This window comes from Arachis stenosperma, chromosome 2, assembly GCF_014773155.1.
Source record: "Arachis stenosperma cultivar V10309 chromosome 2, arast.V10309.gnm1.PFL2, whole genome shotgun sequence".
NCBI classification, from domain to species: Eukaryota; Viridiplantae; Streptophyta; class Magnoliopsida; order Fabales; family Fabaceae; genus Arachis; species Arachis stenosperma.
In genome coordinates this window covers 25581921-25602240 of record NC_080378.1, presented here as the reverse complement: position 1 = coordinate 25602240, position 20320 = coordinate 25581921, and the positions used below count along the sequence as shown (strand labels likewise).

The 20320-nt window shown below is 35.1% G+C and overlaps 1 protein-coding gene and 3 pseudogenes across 2 annotated transcripts; 1 reads left to right on the top strand and 3 right to left on the bottom strand.

The window, feature by feature from the left end:
- Window positions 1-6272, top strand: part of LOC130962728 (pentatricopeptide repeat-containing protein At3g18020-like) — a 28355-nt pseudogene extending 22083 nt beyond the window's left edge.
- A 288-nt stretch (window positions 6273-6560) lies between these two features.
- On the bottom strand, window positions 6561-8581 carry LOC130962724 (pentatricopeptide repeat-containing protein At3g18020-like; annotated as a pseudogene).
- Window positions 8582-10057: 1476 nt separating this feature from the next.
- Window positions 10058-10901, bottom strand: LOC130961893 (serine/threonine-protein kinase BSK3-like). 2 transcript variants are annotated; one of them, XR_009079654.1, is made up of 3 exons: window positions 10771-10901; window positions 10561-10667; window positions 10058-10228 (listed from the first exon to the last, which is right to left on the bottom strand). XR_009079654.1 is itself a non-coding variant. In XM_057887931.1 (2 exons), the coding sequence occupies exons 1-2, from the start codon at window positions 10693-10695 to the stop codon at window positions 10082-10084; spliced, it is 282 nt and encodes a 93-aa protein (XP_057743914.1). In that variant the 5' UTR covers window positions 10696-10724; the 3' UTR covers window positions 10058-10081. The 2 variants fall into 2 exon arrangements, 1 of the variants encoding a protein (XP_057743914.1); XM_057887931.1 differs by lacking the exon at window positions 10771-10901 and having other exon boundaries at window positions 10561-10724.
- A 2546-nt stretch (window positions 10902-13447) lies between these two features.
- On the bottom strand, window positions 13448-17809 carry LOC130962723 (gamma-soluble NSF attachment protein-like; annotated as a pseudogene).
- Between the last annotated feature and the right edge of the window lie 2511 nt (window positions 17810-20320).

Sequence of the window (20320 nt, the reverse complement as noted above, 5' to 3'; positions counted from 1 at the left end):
TAAAGTTATAACCCTAACACTAGCAGCGGTTTTCTCAAAGTTACGAAAACCAAACCGATCAATAAACCGGTAAGGTCACTGGTTTAATGGTTCACTGATTCGACCAAAATTCAACCGGGATTCAACCGATTTAATTAAATATTAAAAAAAATTAGAAAACCTATGTATATAAATATATAAATTCAATAATTTCTAACTTAATAAAATTCAAAATTTCACAATTTCATATAATAAATTATCTATAATTTAATATTAGAAGTTCATAAACAATTTCAAACATCAAAATTCATAACTCAAAAATAATCAAAGCGCACATAGTGACAAACACATAATGTTCTACTATCAAAAAATCGTTAACAAATAAGTTTTCAACTTTCACAAAATCCTGTTAAACATATATACATGACTATTGACTGACAAAAAGTAGAATTGCAACCAAAATAAAGAGTGCATCTGGAGCAAGTGGGAAAGTTTTATAGAAAAGCAATCCTACTAGAACTTGTCCAAATTGTCAACATGTTATTGATAACAGTGATGTATGTGTATATCTTGTACAATCTACCATTTCATTTGAGGTTCTATATATTAACACATATGCTCTGTACTTCTATGTGGATATTGCACATGTGTGTGTAAGGTTGTCAACACGATCACTTATTCGCCATCACCCTCATCACATTTGTGTTTGCATTATTGTGCTTGTGTTCCATTCATTTACTCTAGTTTTCATGCTATTGTGCTAGGGAGAGAAAAGTGGAAAACACACTACACATAAAAAAGGGAAGGGAACATAGTAGACTCAGAATCAGAAATCAAAGAACCCAAAACCCAAAATCGGTATTATTAACAAATGTACAAACCAACCAATATTAATTAAAGCATCAGCGCTTACCGGCAGCGAAAGAGGAAGGAAAGTGACGGTGAGGGAGGAATGGGAGGTGACAGGCTGATGACAACGGAACAAGGAAAGTGAACTCGAACAGAGAGCGAGAAAGCTCGAAGCTTAGACATAGAAAGAGTGTGTGAGAGAGAGCGCACGCTTGAAGAGATGACGATCGACCGGGCAACCTTCGCAATAGTGATGCCACGGGGTCAACGCTTCCTTCGTGCGACAGTGACGAGAAGAGGAAAGATGAGAAGGGATTGGCGATGAGAAGAGCGCGATGGCACCCATGATTCCCGCGGCAGCGAAAGCACCATCTACCGGAGAAGAAGAGTTCGGCCATGGGAGATTATGATGGTGGGCTGGAGGCTGGGTTTAGGTTAGGGTAAGGTTTCTGATTCTCAAAGATGAGAGAAATAGGTGGGGGTGGCGTGAGAATGACGCGTTAGAGCTTATATACCCGAACCAAAAATTCTAGAAAAAAGCTGGTCAGTTTTGGCGGTTCACTGGTTAAATAGCAAAGAAAAAAAAGAAAAATGAAAAGATCAAAAGAAAATCAAAGTTGCAAATCTCTGAGTATCAATGGTTAAAGAGCCTAGTTATGTGTTTGTGGTATTGATTGTCCAAGGATAGGGCTCCAGTAATTAGATCCGAGGGGTGCTTCGTCACCCGGTAACATGGGCCAACTGATCCGGAATTATCGATCCAAAGCCCACAATTAAGAATTTCCTTGAGACAAAATATTTAGAAGCCCAAAGAGACTCTAGACATCGATGTCTGGGAATTTAAAGTCTTTAGCTATATGCTTGTGGTGCGATCGTGTCAAGGAGAGGCTTGGGTAACTAGATATGTGGAGTGCTTTATCACCCGGTAACTTGGATCAACTAGCCCGAGATTATTGATCAAAAGTCCACTCTCAAGAGTTGTCTTGAGACGGAACACTTAGAGTTGTCAACCAAAAGGCTCTCTCTATTATAAATAAAGAATTCAAGAATCAATCAAAGCTAAAGGAAAGAAATCTCATATTATCATCCAAGCTTCAGTTCTAAAGGATTCCTCACTCTCAAGACTTCAATATTCATTAAGAAAGAAGAGAATCTATTTATAATCACATGGTTTGCTAAACCCCACCCTCAAGAAGAACATGAACTTCAAGAAGATTCAATTCTCTTCCATTCAATTATTTTCTTTCCTTTTCCTTTTGCTTGAGGGCAAGCAAAGTTTTAAGTTTGGCATTGTGATGTGCTCACATCATTAGTTGTTTTTCTTACTTTCATTCATTGTTTTCTTTGGTTTAATTACAGTCTTATCTTCTAATCTTGTCACTTTTAAGTGTTTTGTACTACTAAGATATTTGCTAAGTATTTTTAAGGAATTATGATTAAAAGACAGGTAAATCAAGTGGCAAATTAAAGGTTAATCAAGGAGCAAGTTTAGCATGAAGAACCACGAGCCAATAATACAAGGATCAAGCCATACAAAGAAGCATAGAACAGGGAGTGCCATGCCTTGGAGGAGAGGAAAGAGGGTGTGCCACGCCCCAGCATCATCAAGTCCAGTCGTGCCATGCCCTCAGGAGAAGTCACCCAATATGCCATGCCAGGCACCATGCATGCCATGCTCTAACACAAGAAAGAGAGGAGTGTCATGCCCATGAAAAAGAGCACAAGAGCATGCCATGCCCTATGGAATCAGGCAAGGGCGTGCCACGGGAGAGCAGTGGGCGTGCCACACCCTAACCCAATTTCAAGCCCTGGGAGTATTGTCCAATTTAGGTGTGCCACAAGGAGTCATGGGTGTGCCACACTAGCCTAAATTTGTCTTGTCTGATGTTGACTCATCACAAGTCTAACCTTAAAGATTTTATTTTAATTTTGAAGATTAAAGAAGATTTTGTAATTAATTAGTTCTGAATTTCTTTTAATTCTATTTTGACATTTAAGATTTAAATTAATTAGAGATGATCTTAATTATTCTTATTAAGATAAAATTACAATTTGAATTTAAATTAGAAAAACCTAGGTATAACAAGTGAATTACATTCACAAAGGAGGCATCGAGCTTTCTCCGCAGATTTTTCATCTTTGTGTTTTTGCATTCTTCATGAATCACTAATTCTTTGTCAAAGGGTTAGGGGCTTTGTTTTTGTTTCTATGAATTATTAATCTAAGTTTCTTTCTATTTTAAAGCTTGCATTGATCTGTTTATGATTGAGTATTTCATTCTTCATCCTTAAAGAATTAGTAGTGTTGAATGGTTGCTAATCCTGTTTTGAATTCACTTACTGATTCGACAAAGCATATATCCAAATTGTACTTGAAAACTCTTTCTAAATTGACTAGACATAGCGTTTTAAAAGTGTGCGACACAGCAAATGACTTTTTTTACCCTACTCTTGAATACATGACATATAATTCAGATTAGGACGATTTTCGAAAATTGTGTTTTCATATAAGATTCAATTGGACAGAACTAGCTTGGTTACATGACATATAATCCGACTTAAGGACTATTCTTGAATCTTATGTGGAATTGAATCAATTTTTGTACTTAACTTCGGTTAATCAACTAACCAAGACATTGGCTTTTGATTAACTAAGGAAAAACTGAGGAGTCAAGGAATTGAAAATTGGTTAATTAAGATTCGTCGTGAACGATCCTTGCTTGCTTTGAACAGAGAAAACTAAGTTTAATTCTTCTGAAGACTTAAGCCTCTCCAAAACCCTTGACTTCTCCATCATATATATTTTCCTCTAACAATCACATGTACTGTCTCAAGCAAGTTAAAACCCTAGTCTTCAAGTTTCTTCAAGATTTTACTCTTCCAACAAGTCTTCAAGATTTCAGCACTCAACAGTTCTAAGTTTTATTGATCTAATTAGTATAATTTTATATTTGCGTGCTCAATTCTGTTAATTCTCGTGAAAATGATATCCACTCACCGTAATATTACTTGAACGATCCGACGCACTGATATCCATGAACTCTACTTTTTGCTCATCATAGTGATTAACCCTTTTAGGTCTCATTCTTGAAATATGACTAAATATTTACGGTGTCGTAATGTATATTTTTTAAACATTAGATACATTTTACATTGTATCATAACAAACATTTAAATTTTCTTTTTGTATTTTTTAATTTTGATATTGACAGCACAATAGTATTTTAACCATTGAAACTTGGTGTGTTAACCAGTCTGGAGGACAGCTTCATCCCAACAAATAGGAGCCTCATGTTTTTGGTTCCATGGGACACGCGTTCAACAATCGAATGACTAGATTTGAATTACAAGAAATCAAACTCTCATAATTTAATCTGAGCCTTAGATTTGGGTACCATGGGACACGCATCGTGCATGTGTCTGGTGGCTGTTCTCTTCTTCTCCCTCGATAGTAACTTTAGATTTATGTTTCAAGCCCAATTGGTAAATAATTTAAATAAGTTTTTTTAGAAAATGAGATTAAAATATAAGAAATTTTATTAATAGCAGCTTATAAATAAGTTATTTTGTGTTTGGATTTTTAGTTATAAAAGTACTTATTTTAAAATTGTAGCGTTTGGATAAATAACTCAAAAGATAAATTTTTTTTATAAAAGAGAATGAATATTAAAATAACGATGATAACAAATACTTTTCAATATTAAATGTTGATTTTACATAATCTAATCACTAATATTGTGTATGATATGGTAGGTGAAAAAAAAATATAAAATGTGTGTCAATGTATATTTTATTACTGTTTTTTATTTTTTATTTTTATTTCTATTAGAACTCTCTTCTCCTTTATTGAGGTCAAGAACTTGTTATAATTAACTATGAAAATAATAATAAGCTATAAAATTACGGCTACGGATTCGTTACTCCTACTTTTATGTGGGAGTAACATTAACCATCATAAAAATATTTATAAATAGCACTCCGTTTTTGTATTTTTGGAAGAATTTATAATTAAACATTTACCCCTGTATTTTTTCTTTTTACACATTCTTCCTTTTTCTTTTAATCAGTTTCAAAAGAGACGAGACATTTGGCTCTGCTAGGGTTCTTGCTTCCTTCTACCAAGTCGCTGGTTCTCTATTCCTCTCCCTCTGTGGTCCCTATCTCTGATCATCGTGCACCGTCGTTGGTTCTCTGCTTCTCACCGTGCGCCGTCGCTACTGCTCTGCTCCTCCCTATGTCTCGCGTTCGTTGGTGGGTGATCTCGCCGTGTCTTGCTTCCGTGTCTGCTCGAAGTCGAAGCAACATTTCTTCTCTTGTCTGGACTCACTCTGGCTCTCTGCTTTAGTTCGGTAGTTCGATTCAGGTATCTCTCAATTTAGTTTCTTTCTTCTCGAAGTTTCAATTTTTCAATTAAGAAATGGAAATAATATGAAAGAGTCTAATCTGCCGCCGTGCAAAACGCCGTTTTTTGCTCCTGCGAGCTTCTCCTCCTTCCTGGAGCTTTTGCTCTGGTAGCTTCTCCTTATCCATTAACGTGCCTTTGCCTCCTCGATCTGTTTCTCAATTTGCGTTCTAACTTCTCACTTTTAGATCTGTAACTAAATTCACATCCTCTTGTTTTGATTACTTCAATGATTGTTATATGCTAATTATTCTAATTACATCCTCTCTCAATAATATTTTCGATTTCGATTTTGAATTCACTCTTAATTATTTTTTCTAGCATTTCATCTTTCATAAGGCTTTGATAATTGACTAGATGCTCTTTATTTCTAACTCTGTATGTTCTCCAGTTTTTCGGCTGCATAGCAAATGTTTTGCTGATAATCTGTTTCCCTGTCTCCTTACTTTTGCAGCCTTTCCCAATTAAATCTTGTGTAAAATATGGATGATGGACTGCTGAATCTTTATTGCTGTTTTTGGTATTTTATTTATTTAAATTTTTTCGTGGCTAGTCTGATAGGATGTCCTTAAAATTTGTAGTATTTTAGGCTGCAGATTGGAGTAGTGCTACTTCCCTTTATGAACAGGCTGGTAAAACAACATTATTTATTCATACCTTAAATTCTGATAATATAGATAGAGATGTATGAAAATTAAAGCATGTAACTCTTTAATTTTGGCAGCTAATCGATTTAGAGTTGCCAAGGATTATGAGAGATCAAAAGCAGCATATGAGAAAGCTTCCAAGGGACAAGAGATGCTTGCTTCGTATCCTTATTTATAACCGGTTGTTCTATAATCACTGTGAAAGGATTCTGTGTTTCTGTGTCCTTGACAAGTAAACCAGCCCTTGGGATGCAGCTAAGCACATGGAATCAGCTGCTAATATGGCAAAGGAACTCAGAAACTGGAGAGAAGTTATGAGCTTCTCTCGAAAGGGCGTCGGAATTGTACATTGAGTGTGGGAGGCCACAACCTGCATCAGATGCTCTTGCAAAGGGAGCCCGGTATTGTTTGGTTTCTGTTTTCATTTTCAGTATTCTATGCTTTAAGGATTTTGTTAAAGAACAAGTGAAAACAAACAAAATGAACTTTATGGCTTGGAGATACTGAATTATGTAAATGATATGTAGCTTTCTTTATTTAAAAATAATTACTTGTCCAAAGGCACAAATGTAGGATTGAAGCATGCAACATACATCAATTCAAGACGGTATCAATCCCACCAAGGTCTAAAAAATGGCAGCACCATCCATCAAGTACCAAGTGAAGCTCTGTCATAGAGTGCTGACAAATTTCGATCTTCAAAATGATTGTGCGTCCTCACTTTGCCATGTAGCTTGTCAAGAATCCTCCATGTCACACAATCAGGTGTGAGTTTATTCCTTTTCATCTCTCTAACAATCTGGTAAGCCTCCCTTTTCAAACCTAGATTGCAAGCACAATTGATCACAATATTATAACTAAATATATTTGGAGACACCCCAGAATCTACCAGTTCATACAAAAAATGACAAGCTTCATTAAAGTTATTGGTGCGATAGAACCCTTTTAGAATTGCCGCATAAACAAAATTATCATGAATCCCTGAAGGCCATATAACATTGTGCCAAAAATTTTTTGCTTCATCTATTTGGTTAGATTCACATAGACCATCTACCACAACAGTATAAGTGGTACTATCTGCAGTAATGCCATTACTTGCCATATTATTGAAGGCCCTCAATGCATCATTTGGCCTCTTTAGTTTGAATAGGCCTCGGAGAAAAGCATTATATGTCGCAACACTCGGTCTTACACGATTTTCAGGCATTTCTTTATGGAGCAACTCAACAGCTTCATCAACTCTTGCAGTGTCCAATAAACCAGAAATTATAGTAGTGAAGGTCACAACATTGGGAGCGGAAAATTTACCACTCAACATGTTCTGTAATACCGTTAGAGCTTCATCAATCCTCCCCACCTTGCAAAATCCATTGATAACTGTGTTAAGTGTGATCACATCTGCATGACACTGGCTTTGAAGCATGAGCACAAGCACATTCAAGAGTTCTGTTGGATTATCCACAATACAAAGAGCTCTTAAATAGTATTGTAAATCCTAGTCTTGTCGACGCCTTCCCTACTTAGCATGTGTTCAAGAACTTTCCTTGCCTTGTCCACATCCAGCACTTGGCAAAGAGCTTCCACCAACACCTTATAGGTATGCTCAGAAAGCAAGAATCTGAATTCAGCTTCCTCTAATAACTGATAAGCTCTCATACAATCACCATCCTTGCTAAGCCCATGTATAATATAATTATAACATGCTACACTCGGAACTAATCCTCTCTTCCTCATTATATACACAATCCTAGCAGCCACATGATACCTCCCAACCTTGCAAAGTGAATCTATCATCTGTCCATATGCAACCTCCTCACACAAACTGCCCCTAATGCAAACTCCTCGGCTATCCTAAATAATTCATTGAAGAACCCTCCCCTACACAGAGAATCAACCAGATTCGCAAAGGCTGCCATCTTCATCGAAGCCTCCCTTTCAACCCTCATCTTCTCCCATAACTAGCACATCATTCCCTTTGCTCCTTCTATATCCCTCATCCTAAGAAACCCGCCGACTAAAACACTATAAGTCAAAGAATTTGCCGCAATACCACTATCAAGCATTTCATCAAACACCTTGCGGGCATCACCAATTCCACCAATTAAGCAGTACCCATTAATGAGAGTAGTATAAGAAACCACATTGGGGCAATGCCCTCTACCCTTCATGTCGAAGAACAGTATGTGTGCTTGTTGGGGTTGACCGAACCTGCAAAAGTGATCCATTAAGCGGTGATAGGTGACAATGGAGGGAACAAAGCCGTGGTTAGCTTGGATCAAAGAAAGGGCACAAGCCCAAGTTCGGTGCGGGGTTCGAGAGGGGAGGAGGCGGGAGAGGAGAACGTTGGAGGTGCGGTGGTCAGGGAGGAAGCCGGAGGAGAGGAAGAGGGAGAAGATGTTGTGGGCTTCATCGAAACGGTGGGCGTCACAGAGGGAGTGGATGATGGCGGCAAGGTTGCGGTTGTGGATGGTGGTGGTGGAGTGGTGGTGTTGTCCATGTTGAATGGTGTGGTTGTGGATGGTGGTTGAGAATGGAAGAGAGGGGAGAACGAAGAAGGGTTTGGATTTACTATGGATGAGAAAGGTGGTGGTGCGTGATTGCATTGCATTGACACGCGATGAGCCAATGGACAGAGGCTCCTTTGGGGCATTTGGTCGAACAGGTTCTGTACTAACTTCATGTGAAATTAATAAAAAACTGCACATGAATTTTCATCATAAACACCCTTCTTTGTATGTGTCCTTGTCTGCATTTTTTTTCCTCCGTACTCTTCTTTGTTTTATTCCTCTTTTTTTTTCCAAAAAGAAAAACAAGGGCAAAAAAAAGAAAGAAGCAAAAAGTTGTGTTTAGTTAGAAAAATGATTCCTAACTAGCAACAAAAAAAAATTTGACTCGACTCGGGCATCCATTCTTGTATTCACTCTTCATATTTTTTTACAAGTGCTCAATGGTAACAAGAATGAACATTTTCACATTTCACAGTTTTTTTCCTTCCTGTTATTAAAGAAATAAAATGATGCTGAGTTTGTATTAATGCTCCATCATTAATCAAATCAAATCATGGATAAGAACTTAACCAACATCCAAGCCTACCCAATAAAAAGGTGTTCAATCACCAATTACACTCATCATCCAATCATTTGTTTCTTGAATAATTCATGATAATTATATGTGTATAAGTATAACCATTGCAATCAAACTGTGTTATGTACAAAACACACTCTTCATTTTTGTCCACTCCTTTTGGCTTCCAATGTTGTTCCCTCTTTGAGTGCTACTTGTGCTTCATGCTCCATTCCAAGTTCACCCAATAAAACATACTGAAGATAAGATGCAATGTGCCACAAAGGGGAAATCACTTGCGCTTGCATTGCATCGTCTAGTGCTTCCTGCGGTATTTCACTCATGAGATAACACAAACTGCGACGCGCATGTACCGTTGGAGAAACCATTGTTCCGGCATCAATGAACTGAAAGTAATAGAGAAATCTATTTTGTTTAAAATAGCGATCAAGGTATGGTATTGTGATTTCTAACTTTTGAGGGACGAAACTGTAGAGAGGATATGCAAAACAATCATGGATTTGTTGCTATTATTGTTTCTCATTTGAATACAAGTTTTCACATATCATTTACCAAACTAATTTAATCTACTTTTGCATTAGATAAATAAGGTCTTACTCTAGTGATATATAACACAACAATATTTATGTCATTATGTGTGTGTGCATATATAGATCAAATAACAGAAAGGCTATGTTCTTGAATGTTACTCTATCTTGTTAATGAATATTTTAATTAAAAATAAAAAACTATTCATCATTATGTAAAGGGTTAATTGAAATTTACCTTATATGTACTTTAACTGCTAAACTTTAAAAATGTGCAAAAAGGACCCCTGAAAACATTGTGTTATGTGAAAATTGACCTTCTAAACTTTCCGAAATATGCAACTGTGGCACCTTAAACTTTTGTTAACAACTGATGAAAAAAATTGTTAACATGGTTAATTTGCATATCTGGAGAAATTTAGAGTGTCAATTTGCACATTTTTAGAATTCAAGTATTAAAGTGCATGACATAAAGTTCTAAGGGCAAGAAAAAGTACAACTAACCCTTACGTAAACTTCACATGAGCAAGGATATAACTTGCAATTTTATTATTCATAGTTCATTAAGGACTAAAAAAGAAAGGTAAGACAAATTTAGATGAATGAGCATCCCCATGAGAAATCTAACTGTGTATAGAACTCAATTGCAAGTCTAAAATCTTTCTGCCGGAAAGCCGCATCGCCTTTTTTCTTACAATTTAGCATGTCCTGCATTTGATCAGTCCACATCTGAAAAGATAACTGTAGCATCACAACAGAGAAAAACTCAAATTAGCACACGACAAAGAAACAAGGTAAAAGTTAAATAAAAAATTACATATTACTTAATAGTTTGTCTGAATAAGTCAATATAAAAAGAACACATGTTACTTTTGGTTTGCATTTTCATTTTAATTTTCAGTGTTTTTTATTTTCAGGATTTTGTGAAGAAAAAGAGAAAAACGAGATGAAAACAGAACACTGATTTCTCTTTTTTCTTCACAAAATCCTGAAAACAGAAAATATAAACCATAAGCACACTAAACTTTTTCCAAAACAATTTTAGAGGCATATAGCAAATTTAGATAGAGAACCTCATTTGCAATTCCCTCATCATCTTTATAGCCAAGTTTTTCCAAAACTTCATGAATGGCAGTCAGGTCCTTTCTTGAACAAGCTTCATCGAGCGGAGACAATGAAGCTAAAGTAGAACCATGCGGGATACCCATCAATTCATGTGAAGGAACCTAAAAGAAATAAAAAGATAACAGAAGAAATCAAATGAATGACAGTATTATACCAACCTCTGTCTCTTTCTGAAGAGGGGCCAAAGCAGCCACTAATGACTTCGGATTAGGTCTCTCTCTTGGTTCGTACTGTAAACATCGAGATGCCCAGCGCACCAACTCGGTTCCATCATCATCAGAAAACTGTCCTTCCAAGCAAGATGAATGTTATTCAGTTATTGGACAGTACTAATCCCATATTATGCACCAACAATGCACCAGGATGGACTCGTGACAAAGCAGATAAAAACAAAATAGTAAGCACTATATTAATTCAAGGCATACCAATTGGTTTTCCAATTATTAAAAGAGAAGAACAAATCATATGCATGAAACAAGCTATTACAATGGAAAAGGTGTTTTGCGAGAGTTTCGTTGGGCATGTATTCGGCCACACGCAACCTCTTTTCGCCTTCACAACAACAACCAAGCAAATTCGCCAATCTTTGGTGACGAAGCTGGCCAACAGATCTAGCTTCCTCCTGAAGTTACAAAATGAAATTATCCTTATTAACTAAAATTGAGACCAATACCATATGAGGATTGAAAGTTACAGTGTGTGGTTTTAGAATCCACTAAGAAAGAAAGGTAACATTTACCAAAAACTGCCGAGAATCGGGCCAAGCATTCCTATTGAACCTCTTAACAGCAATCCTCATTTGATTCTCCAACTTCCCTTTATACACAACATTTGGAGCCTTCTCTCCATGTTCAGATACTATATTCTGAACAGAGAAACCGGATGTCGCATTCTTAAGTTGCTCAAATGTATATTCGCGAAATGCAGGCCAATTATCGGCTTCACTTCTATAGTGGTAAAACATGAAACGAAAACAGAAAACACCATCTTGATAAATAGTGTATAGTTTCTGCTGAGTGAGTGGTGAAAATGTTGCTTGACAAATGGTTTTTATCCCAAACTGAAAAGCTGCTTGTTCATCATGCATGATCTTGTTAACTAAAATAAATATTGCTAATTGTATTCTCTCCGTTCTCCTACTTATAACTACAGGATAAGCCAGCTTTCATATTCTGTGTCGAAGACAGAGCACTCTTTTTTTTGAAGAGCAACTTTTTTATTGTTTTGGTAAACTTATCCAGGATTCAAGAGCCGCGTTAAGTTCTTTAGTATTCTTGATCCAACAAGACCCTGTAATTATGTTTCTGAAATCTCTGATGCTGGATTTCTTGGTCCTCTTTTCAAGGTATTATTTCTGACCTTGTATCTCTCTTTGGTTTTACACCTATGATTGACTAGTTCTTGATCGAAGTTTATTACACATTTTGTAAAATACATTCCAGGTTACCATGGAAGAACATCCAACTGAAGCTTTCACAAACACATCAGCGGATAAGTGTTGGGAAACAATTCTTGACAGACTAAACGCTGAGATCGAGAGGTGTAAGAGTCTAGGTGAACAAGAACTCCCTCCCTTGGAGGTTTTGCAAAGCATTAGTGGTCATAAAATGTTCGGATTCCTTAAGCCATCCATTATTCAGGTAACGCTATCTCAAATATTGAAGATCTTTTCAGCCACTGAGGAAGTTATGATCTAACTTCTGAAGTTTTAATCAATTCCGGCAAACAATTTCAGGCCATTGAAGCTCAAGATCCCAGTCATCAATGTGTAGAGTACTGGCATCACAAAGAACTTTCCTCTGAATCTTCAGGCAGTGGAAATGATGCCTCTAAGTGCTCAAATGGTTCAAGCAACTCTCTGGGTGATGTCAAGACCAAACTTTTCGGCTTCAATTTGATAAAGCAGGAGCAAGAAGATAACATAGAAGGACATTTTCGTTCATTTAAAGAGATGAAGTCATTGCTACAAGGATTCCTAAAAAAGGCCAGTCCTGCCGAGTTGAGTGCAATGCTCAAGTTATTTAGCTCTGATTCACAAGTTACTCAATGGAGAGCGGCATTCGTAGCGTTGATCGAAGAGATCCAGAAAGGTTGTAGATAAAAGAAGAATAAGATCTCTCTAGTCATTTCTCAATTTATTCAGTAGTTAGGTCCATTCATAACTAAACTGAAGAAAATTCTAGGTAAGGCCAAGATATAAAATTTTCTTTTGTTCCTAGTAATAGAGTGAACTTGTTAGTTAGAGGTGGCTAATGCTATTAAACACCCATTGTAGTTGCTAGTGCCTTTGTCCCATTTATACTTTTCTTTTTTATATTTATATTTTTCTTTTTAAGCTAGCTTTTGGTGTCAATTAGGCTTTATTGATTTCATCTTTACTGATCTCCATTTATCTCTAAATTTCCTCTATATAAATAGAAAAAGAAATGCTGCTGATATATAAATGATGATTGATATCAATAGAAACAATACATGGAGAACTTTGCTCCTCAAATAATGTGTTTCATTTTCAACCCTTGTGTTGTAATTATTCTATAATTAGTACATATTTGTTTATATTAGGATAGATTTGGTGCAGATTTGTTTTGAATAGCTTTTATTACCTGTTATTTTCTTTCCTTAATTAGGTTGTAAATAATCTTTATAGCTTTTATTACCTGTTATTTTCTTTCCTTAATTAGGTTGTAAATAATCTTTATATTCTGTATGTAATCACTCTTTAAGTGAAACAATTCAGGAATAATATTTAAAAATCTTCTTTTCAAGTCCTTGGCTACTCTCTTTTAAGTTCATATTTCAGTATTGTTCTCCTACAGGGCCTAGTATACCAAGACATGTTTATAAAGCATAGCATTCACAATTTTTGTCACCTTTACATTGAATAAGATTGAACACTTGGTACACTTGGTGCACCAATCCTCTTTTTAAGTTTCATTGTTCTTAAGATCAAAATATTCTTATGGTACGTCAGAAACGAAAAATTAATAAAAGAAATGTGGCCCGGAGAATTGTTAAGTGAGGTCATTTTCATCTAGAGGCTGGTCTTCCTGTCTGGCAGTGTTACCCTTCAATGCACTCACATCTCCTGTTGGCAGTTTCCTTGCTAGCCTAATCATCTGTAGAATTCAAAACTCACATACTAAGTTTCATACAAAGGCTAGTTCACATCACAAGAATTGTGCCACAAGCTCTTACTTCTTACCACTCAGTATGCTTACATTAGAAATCAATGTAATTAGGGACAGGGTAACAAATATATAGTGAAAAATAAGTAATATCCCGAATTAATTTCTAAGAAAATTTGTAGCCAAATATTTTGTTCTTCAAATATTTTAATCGGTCTTAACATCAAACTGTTCATTAATATAGAAGAACTAATACGAGGATTTTAAAAATTTTTAGCAACTGTTGTGTCTTTGTTACATAATAATAGGGATCGATTTGTCTAACCTTTTACCAAAATTTGACGTCTAATAAAATAAAAGGTTAAAGCCTGATTTGGTAATTAAAATTTGTTGAGGATTAAAAATCTTTTAGAAGTCGATATCGGTATTACACTCTAAAAATTGATTCTCTGATGTATGAATTTTCTGACTGAACAGTTATTAGAACTTCTTCCAAAACCACCTTGTATGAAATCTGAATATGATCATACACAGGAAATGTAATATATACAAACTTAGGTTACCGAGTGGTCAAGATTTGAAATGCTGCTCGATTGGGCGATACGTTTGATTTCTTCAATGTCTCCATCTGAGTATGCAGCAAGGAGATTGCTAGCACAGCGATTCTGGTCACTTTTGCAAAAAGCATCAATCCTAGACACACCACACAACCATATTATCCATAGATATTAATAATTGATTAAAGTGACATTCAATCTTTTATAGTAAAGGAAACTAACAAGAGAGGAGGCAGAAACTCACTGAGAGCAGTCATTATAACACATCTCTGCTTGCTTGTAGTCATTAGTATAAAGGTAGATAATAATTGCACTGAGATATGCCTGCATTTATGAGCATCTCTGTTAGAGGAATTTCTCCCTAAAAATAACAAGCAAATTCCATCACAGCAACATACAATATATATACAGTTACAGTTCAAATGCAGAATGCAAAATTAAATCAATCCTAACCTTGCACTGGCTATTGGTAGCATTACACTTGGAAGCTGCTAAGCTGAACTTCAATTGGAGAGGCGCAGCGTCCAAATACCTTTGTGTTACAGAAAACATACCCCGGAAAATGTTGCAAAATCAGCATTCAAGGAAAATTGCTAGAAAATTTTGAATGGAACTTCATACTTTACTACACAGACTTACTTCTCAAGTTTTATATAAACAGCAGTAGCAGAACGATAGAGATCAAAGGCCATTTGTCCTCCTCCATCTTCCTCAAGAATTGTAATGACATCAGTATATAGCTGAATAGCTTCTTCAGGCATGGTTTCTTCCAAAGCACTGCATAGTGAGAAAATAAAGAAAGCTACATATCATTTACATAATTCAGCATCTCCAAGCCATAAAGTTCATTTTGTTTGTTTTCACTTGTTCTTTAACAAAATCCTTAAAGCATAGAACACTGAAAATGAAAACAGAAACCAAACAATACCGGGCTCCCTTTGCAAGAGCATCTGATGCAGGTTGTGGCCTCCCACACTCAATGTACAATTCCGACGCCCTTTCGAGAGAAGCTCACAACTTCTCTCCAGTTTCTGAGTTCCTTTGCCATATTAGCAGCTGATTCCATGTGCTTAGCTGCATCCCAAGGGCTGGTTTACTTGTCAAGGACACAGAAACACATAATCCTTTCACAGTGATTATAGAACAACCAGTTATAAATAAGGATACGAAGCAAGCATCTCTTGTCCCTTGGAAGCTTTCTCATATGCTGCTTTTGATCTCTCATAATCCTTGGCAACTCTAAATCGATTAGCTGCCAAAATTAAAGAGTTACATGCTTTAATTTTCATACATCTCTATCTATATTATCAGAATTTAAGGTATGAATAAATAATGTTGTTTTACCAGCCTGTTCATAAAGGGAAGTAGCACTACTCCAATCTGCAGCCTAAAATACTACAAATTTTAAGGACATCCTATCAGACTAGCCACAAAAAAATTTAAATAAATTAAATACCAAAAACAGCAATAAAGATTCAACAGTCCATCATCCATATTTTACACAAGATTTAATTGGGGAAGGCTGCAAAAGTAAGGAGACAGGGAAACAGATTATCAGCAAAACATTTGCTATGCAGCCGAAAAACTGGAGAACATACAGAGTTAGAAATAAAGAGCATCCAGTCAATTATCAAAGCCTCATGAAAGATGAAATGCTAGAAAAAATAATTAAGAGTGAATTCAAAATCGAAATCGAAAATATTATTGAGAGAGGATGTAATTAGAATAATTAGCATATAACAATCATTGAAGTAATCAAAACAAGAGGATGTGAATTTAGTTACAGATCTAAAAGTGAGAAGTTAGAACGCAAATTGAGAAACAGATCGAGGAGGCGAAGGCACGTTAATGGATAAGGAGAAGCTACCAGAGCAAAAGCTCCAGGAAGGAGGAGAAGCTCGCAGGAGCAAAAAACGGCGTTTTGCACGGCGGCAGATTAGACTCTTTCATATTATTTCCATTTCTTAATTGAAATTGAAACTTCGAGAAGAAAGAAACTAAATTGAGAGATACCTGAATTGAACTACCGAACTAAAGCAGAGAGCCAGAGTGAGTCCAGACAAGAGAAGAAATGTTGCTTCGACTTCGAGCAGACACGGAAGCAAGACACGGCGAGATCACCCACCAACGAACGCGAGACATGGGGAGGAGCAGAGCAGTAGCGACGGCGCACGGTGAGAAGCAGAGAACCAACGACGGTGCACGATGATCAGAGATAGGGACCACAGAGGGAGAGGAATAGAGAACCAGCGACTTGGTAGAAGGAGGCAAGAACCCTAGCAGAGCCAAATGTCTCGTCTCTTTTGAAACTGATTAAAAGAAAAAGGAAGAATGTGTAAAAAGAAAAAATACAGGGGTAAATGTTTAATTATAAATTCTTCCAAAAATACAAAAAACGGAGTGCTATTTATAAATATTTTTATGATGGTTAATGTTACTCCCACATAAAAGTAGGAGTAACGAATCCGTAGCCTAAAATTACATATAAAAAAAATAAAATTAAAACTGAAATTTCAGACCACACTTGAATACAAATTTAATAATAAAAAATAGTGATAAAATGATAAAAAAATATTTAGAAGGAATATATACAGTAAGTTGTTCAGATGTAATATTGTCTGAAAATGTGGTGGAGGATCAATACTTCTATCAGATGTTTCATTACGTAAAAATGGTGAGACTTGGAACATTGCGTGAGAATGATGGTGGAAGACCAGTGCTTCTAGCAGACCTTGTGTGAAAATGGTGATGAAAAGTCAGTATTTTTCATAGAGTCAAGAAGGAAAATAAATTTTTTTGTTTTAAAATTAATTTTTTTTAAGTAAGTGATAGAATGACTTCTCAAAAAGCAAGAAGTCATATATTTCTACTTTTTCAAAAAGTTGCAAATTAACTTTTCGGAAAGTTAAATTTTTTTTTAAAATAGTGCCAAACACATATATTATGACTTTTCATAATCCAAAAGTTAAAAAAAGTAGCTTCTGCTACTTCCCAAACGGGCTCTCATTCTCACTCTTAATCACTCTCACTCCCAATCCTCTTTCACTCTCACAAACCAGAAATAAAATTTAATTTGAAAGATTAACCATAGTAATGTTTAGGAGACTTAAAATCAAAGAAGTTAATCGTCTTAAACTTTACATTATTAATTATCTTAGTCAATCTAATTATGTAAATAATCAATTTTTAATTTTTTTTTTCGGCGACGTTGAGATGAGCTAGTAAGAGAGAGACCGACGGCGCAATTAAATTTTAGATTTCTAATTAATTAAATCATTATTAACATACTTTAAGATTTAAAATTTCGAAATTAACAGCAACCGCGAATGGTTAAAATTTGAAAATGTAAGGTAAAAGGGTTTTTGTTACTTGATTTGGGTGGTTTTTTTTAATTTTTGGTGGGCCAAGAAATTAGCCTGTGGTTCATGTTGTTCATATTCTCTATTGTCTACCAAACAGAACTGAATATTTAAGCTATTGTCGTAGTCGCTCCTTCGACCACCATCCCTACTCATCGCCGTCGTTGCTTCACTGGACACCCTTATTAACGTGTTTGGAGTTGTATACGTGCCTCATGATTCTTGGGGGTGCTGCTGTTGTCTCGTCGCCATCATCCCTCCGTCGCTATGATTCTCCTCCTCCTCTTCTTCCTCTCTTTCTCCCCTTTTTTCAGATATGGATGTTCGTTTTACTAGATATATGGATGATTATTTTTATTTTAAAGTGGATGTTCATTTAGTTTGGATTGGATTTATGTAAATACAATGAAATTTGGTAGATGTTTATTTTACTAGATATGTGGATAATTTTTTTTCATTCTAAACCGATGACTTGATGGAGAAGAAGCTCGGAGACGTTGAGCCGACGGCGCAATTAAAATTCAAATTTCTAATTAATTAAATAATTATTAACATATTTTAAAATTTAAAAATCGACAATTTAAAATTTCGAAATCAACAGCAACAGTCAATGGTTAAAATTTGAAAAAGTAAGGTAAAAAGATTTTTGTTATTTGATTTGGGTGGAATTTTTTATTTTTGGTGGGCTAAGAAATCAACCTATTATTTAAGTTGTTCAAATTTTTTGTTGTTTATCTAGCAGAACCGAATATTTAAATATAAATATCTTTAAAGTTAATAATCATTTATCTATAAATAAACCTTTTGATGCTATATGCAACATTACAAGAGTATCAATGCTAAAAATTCTCTCGTTCTCTCTGTTCCTTTTTTTTCTACTCTATTGTATTTTTCTTCTATATTTCACGGAAAAAAAGAAAAAAAAAGGTGTCTAATTCCAAGAAATTAAGCTTGAGGATAGAGAAATGATTATATAGATAACTCAAAAGATCCCTTAAGCATACTATCTTTTGTGGAGACCACAGGTGCCCGATTCGTATTATCATAAATTAAAGAAAAAATAAGATAAAAATACATCCGAATTTTTATATAATGAATAAATATATTTTTAAATTTTTAATGAGTTATTTGTATATATTAAAATAAAATTTTGTTGTCAATTTTACTTTTTCAGGACCTGAATAATTTTTCCGACAATAATAAAGGCCAGGTGACACAATATTATGTGATGTGGCCAATTTGGAGTGACAAAATAAAAAATAAAATTATTATATTATTAAATTTGTTGAAAATAAATATAAAAAAATGACATAATAAAACCATTGTTTATTTATCCTCTTCCTTCTCCAATTCCTTCAAACCTTAGAAATTCTAATACAAGGTGGAAAAAAATTCTTTCTAAGCATACATACTGCATCCATTTTCTAATGCTCTTCAACTCTTGATTAATTTCATTAATTGTCTGTAACATCTTCTTCATTTTTTCTTCTACTTTTTAGTTGCTTTCTTCTGCAAATCTCCATTTGCTTTTTTCACTCTACTCCTGAATCCCACAATTTCTTCCAACATCAATAACTTCATCAGCCCAAATGAAATAATCACACTTCAATTCAACCTTCTGCATCATGAATCTGACGACAATTTCAACCATTTCACATAAGATTCACAACATTTGTCCTCCCATAACGGACAACGAAAAAACAATCTTCCAAGGTTCCACTATGTAGCATACTCAAGCACTACTGCGTTAAGTCCAATAGTCCATGCAGACACTTGCCATTGTTGCAGTTGAACTTCTTCTTCTTCCTATTTTTTGGCGCAGGAGACGAGTCACCACAACTACTGGTACAAACATGAGGTATATTCTTCCTTCATTGAGAGTGTGATATTTTGATACATTAGAGTTTTCAAACTCCTATTACAACAAACAGGAAGAAGATGTACAAAAAAATGAAGAGAATGAAGGATAAATTTTTTCACCCGGTGTTAGGGTTCTTAGGGTTCGAAGGAATTTGAGAAGGAACAGGATGAACAGTGATTCTATTACACCTTTTTTTATATTTATTTCAACAAATTTAATAATGTAATAATTCTATTTTTTACTTTGTCATCCCAAATTGGCCACATCACACAATACCGTGTCATCTGGCATCCACTACCGCTAGAAAAATTACTCAGGTCACGGAAGGATAAAATTTACAACGAAATTTTATTTTGGTGTGTACAAATGACTCATTAAAAAATTTAGGAATATATCTATCCACGGTGTGAAAATTCTTGTGTACTTTTATCTATTTTTTTTAAATTAAATAATTAAATTTGGGGCTTACACAATATTAACTAAAAATAGAAGAAATCTGTTAGTGCCGGATGAATATTTACATATCTAAAATTAACTCATTATAATGGAATCAAAAAGTCTAGCAATATGTTCGTGTGAATTTGTTTAGTTGAGATGTGAACTACGTAGTACGTACAGACAAGAGTTTTGTTATGTATTGGACTAACTGATTGGGTACTCATTACAAATAAATCAAAAAAAAAAAAATCACTAATGTCAAATTTGTTACGGATATTTACAGCTAAAAACTTTGCAATAAAGAAAAGAACAAAAGACTAGTACGAACACCAGAATATGAAAACCTATTCATTATTTATCAAATATCA

Bases quoted from the DNA above. Each gene is read 5' to 3' on its own strand.
- LOC130961893 (XM_057887931.1), bottom strand. From the start codon at position 10,695: ATGGGTATCCCGCATGGTTCTACTTTAGCTTCATTGTCTCCGCTCGAT. The intron at 10,229-10,560 runs GTTCTCTATCTA...GTGATGCTACAG, and splicing joins ATGAGGGAATTGCAAATGAG to TTATCTTTTCAGATGTGGAC.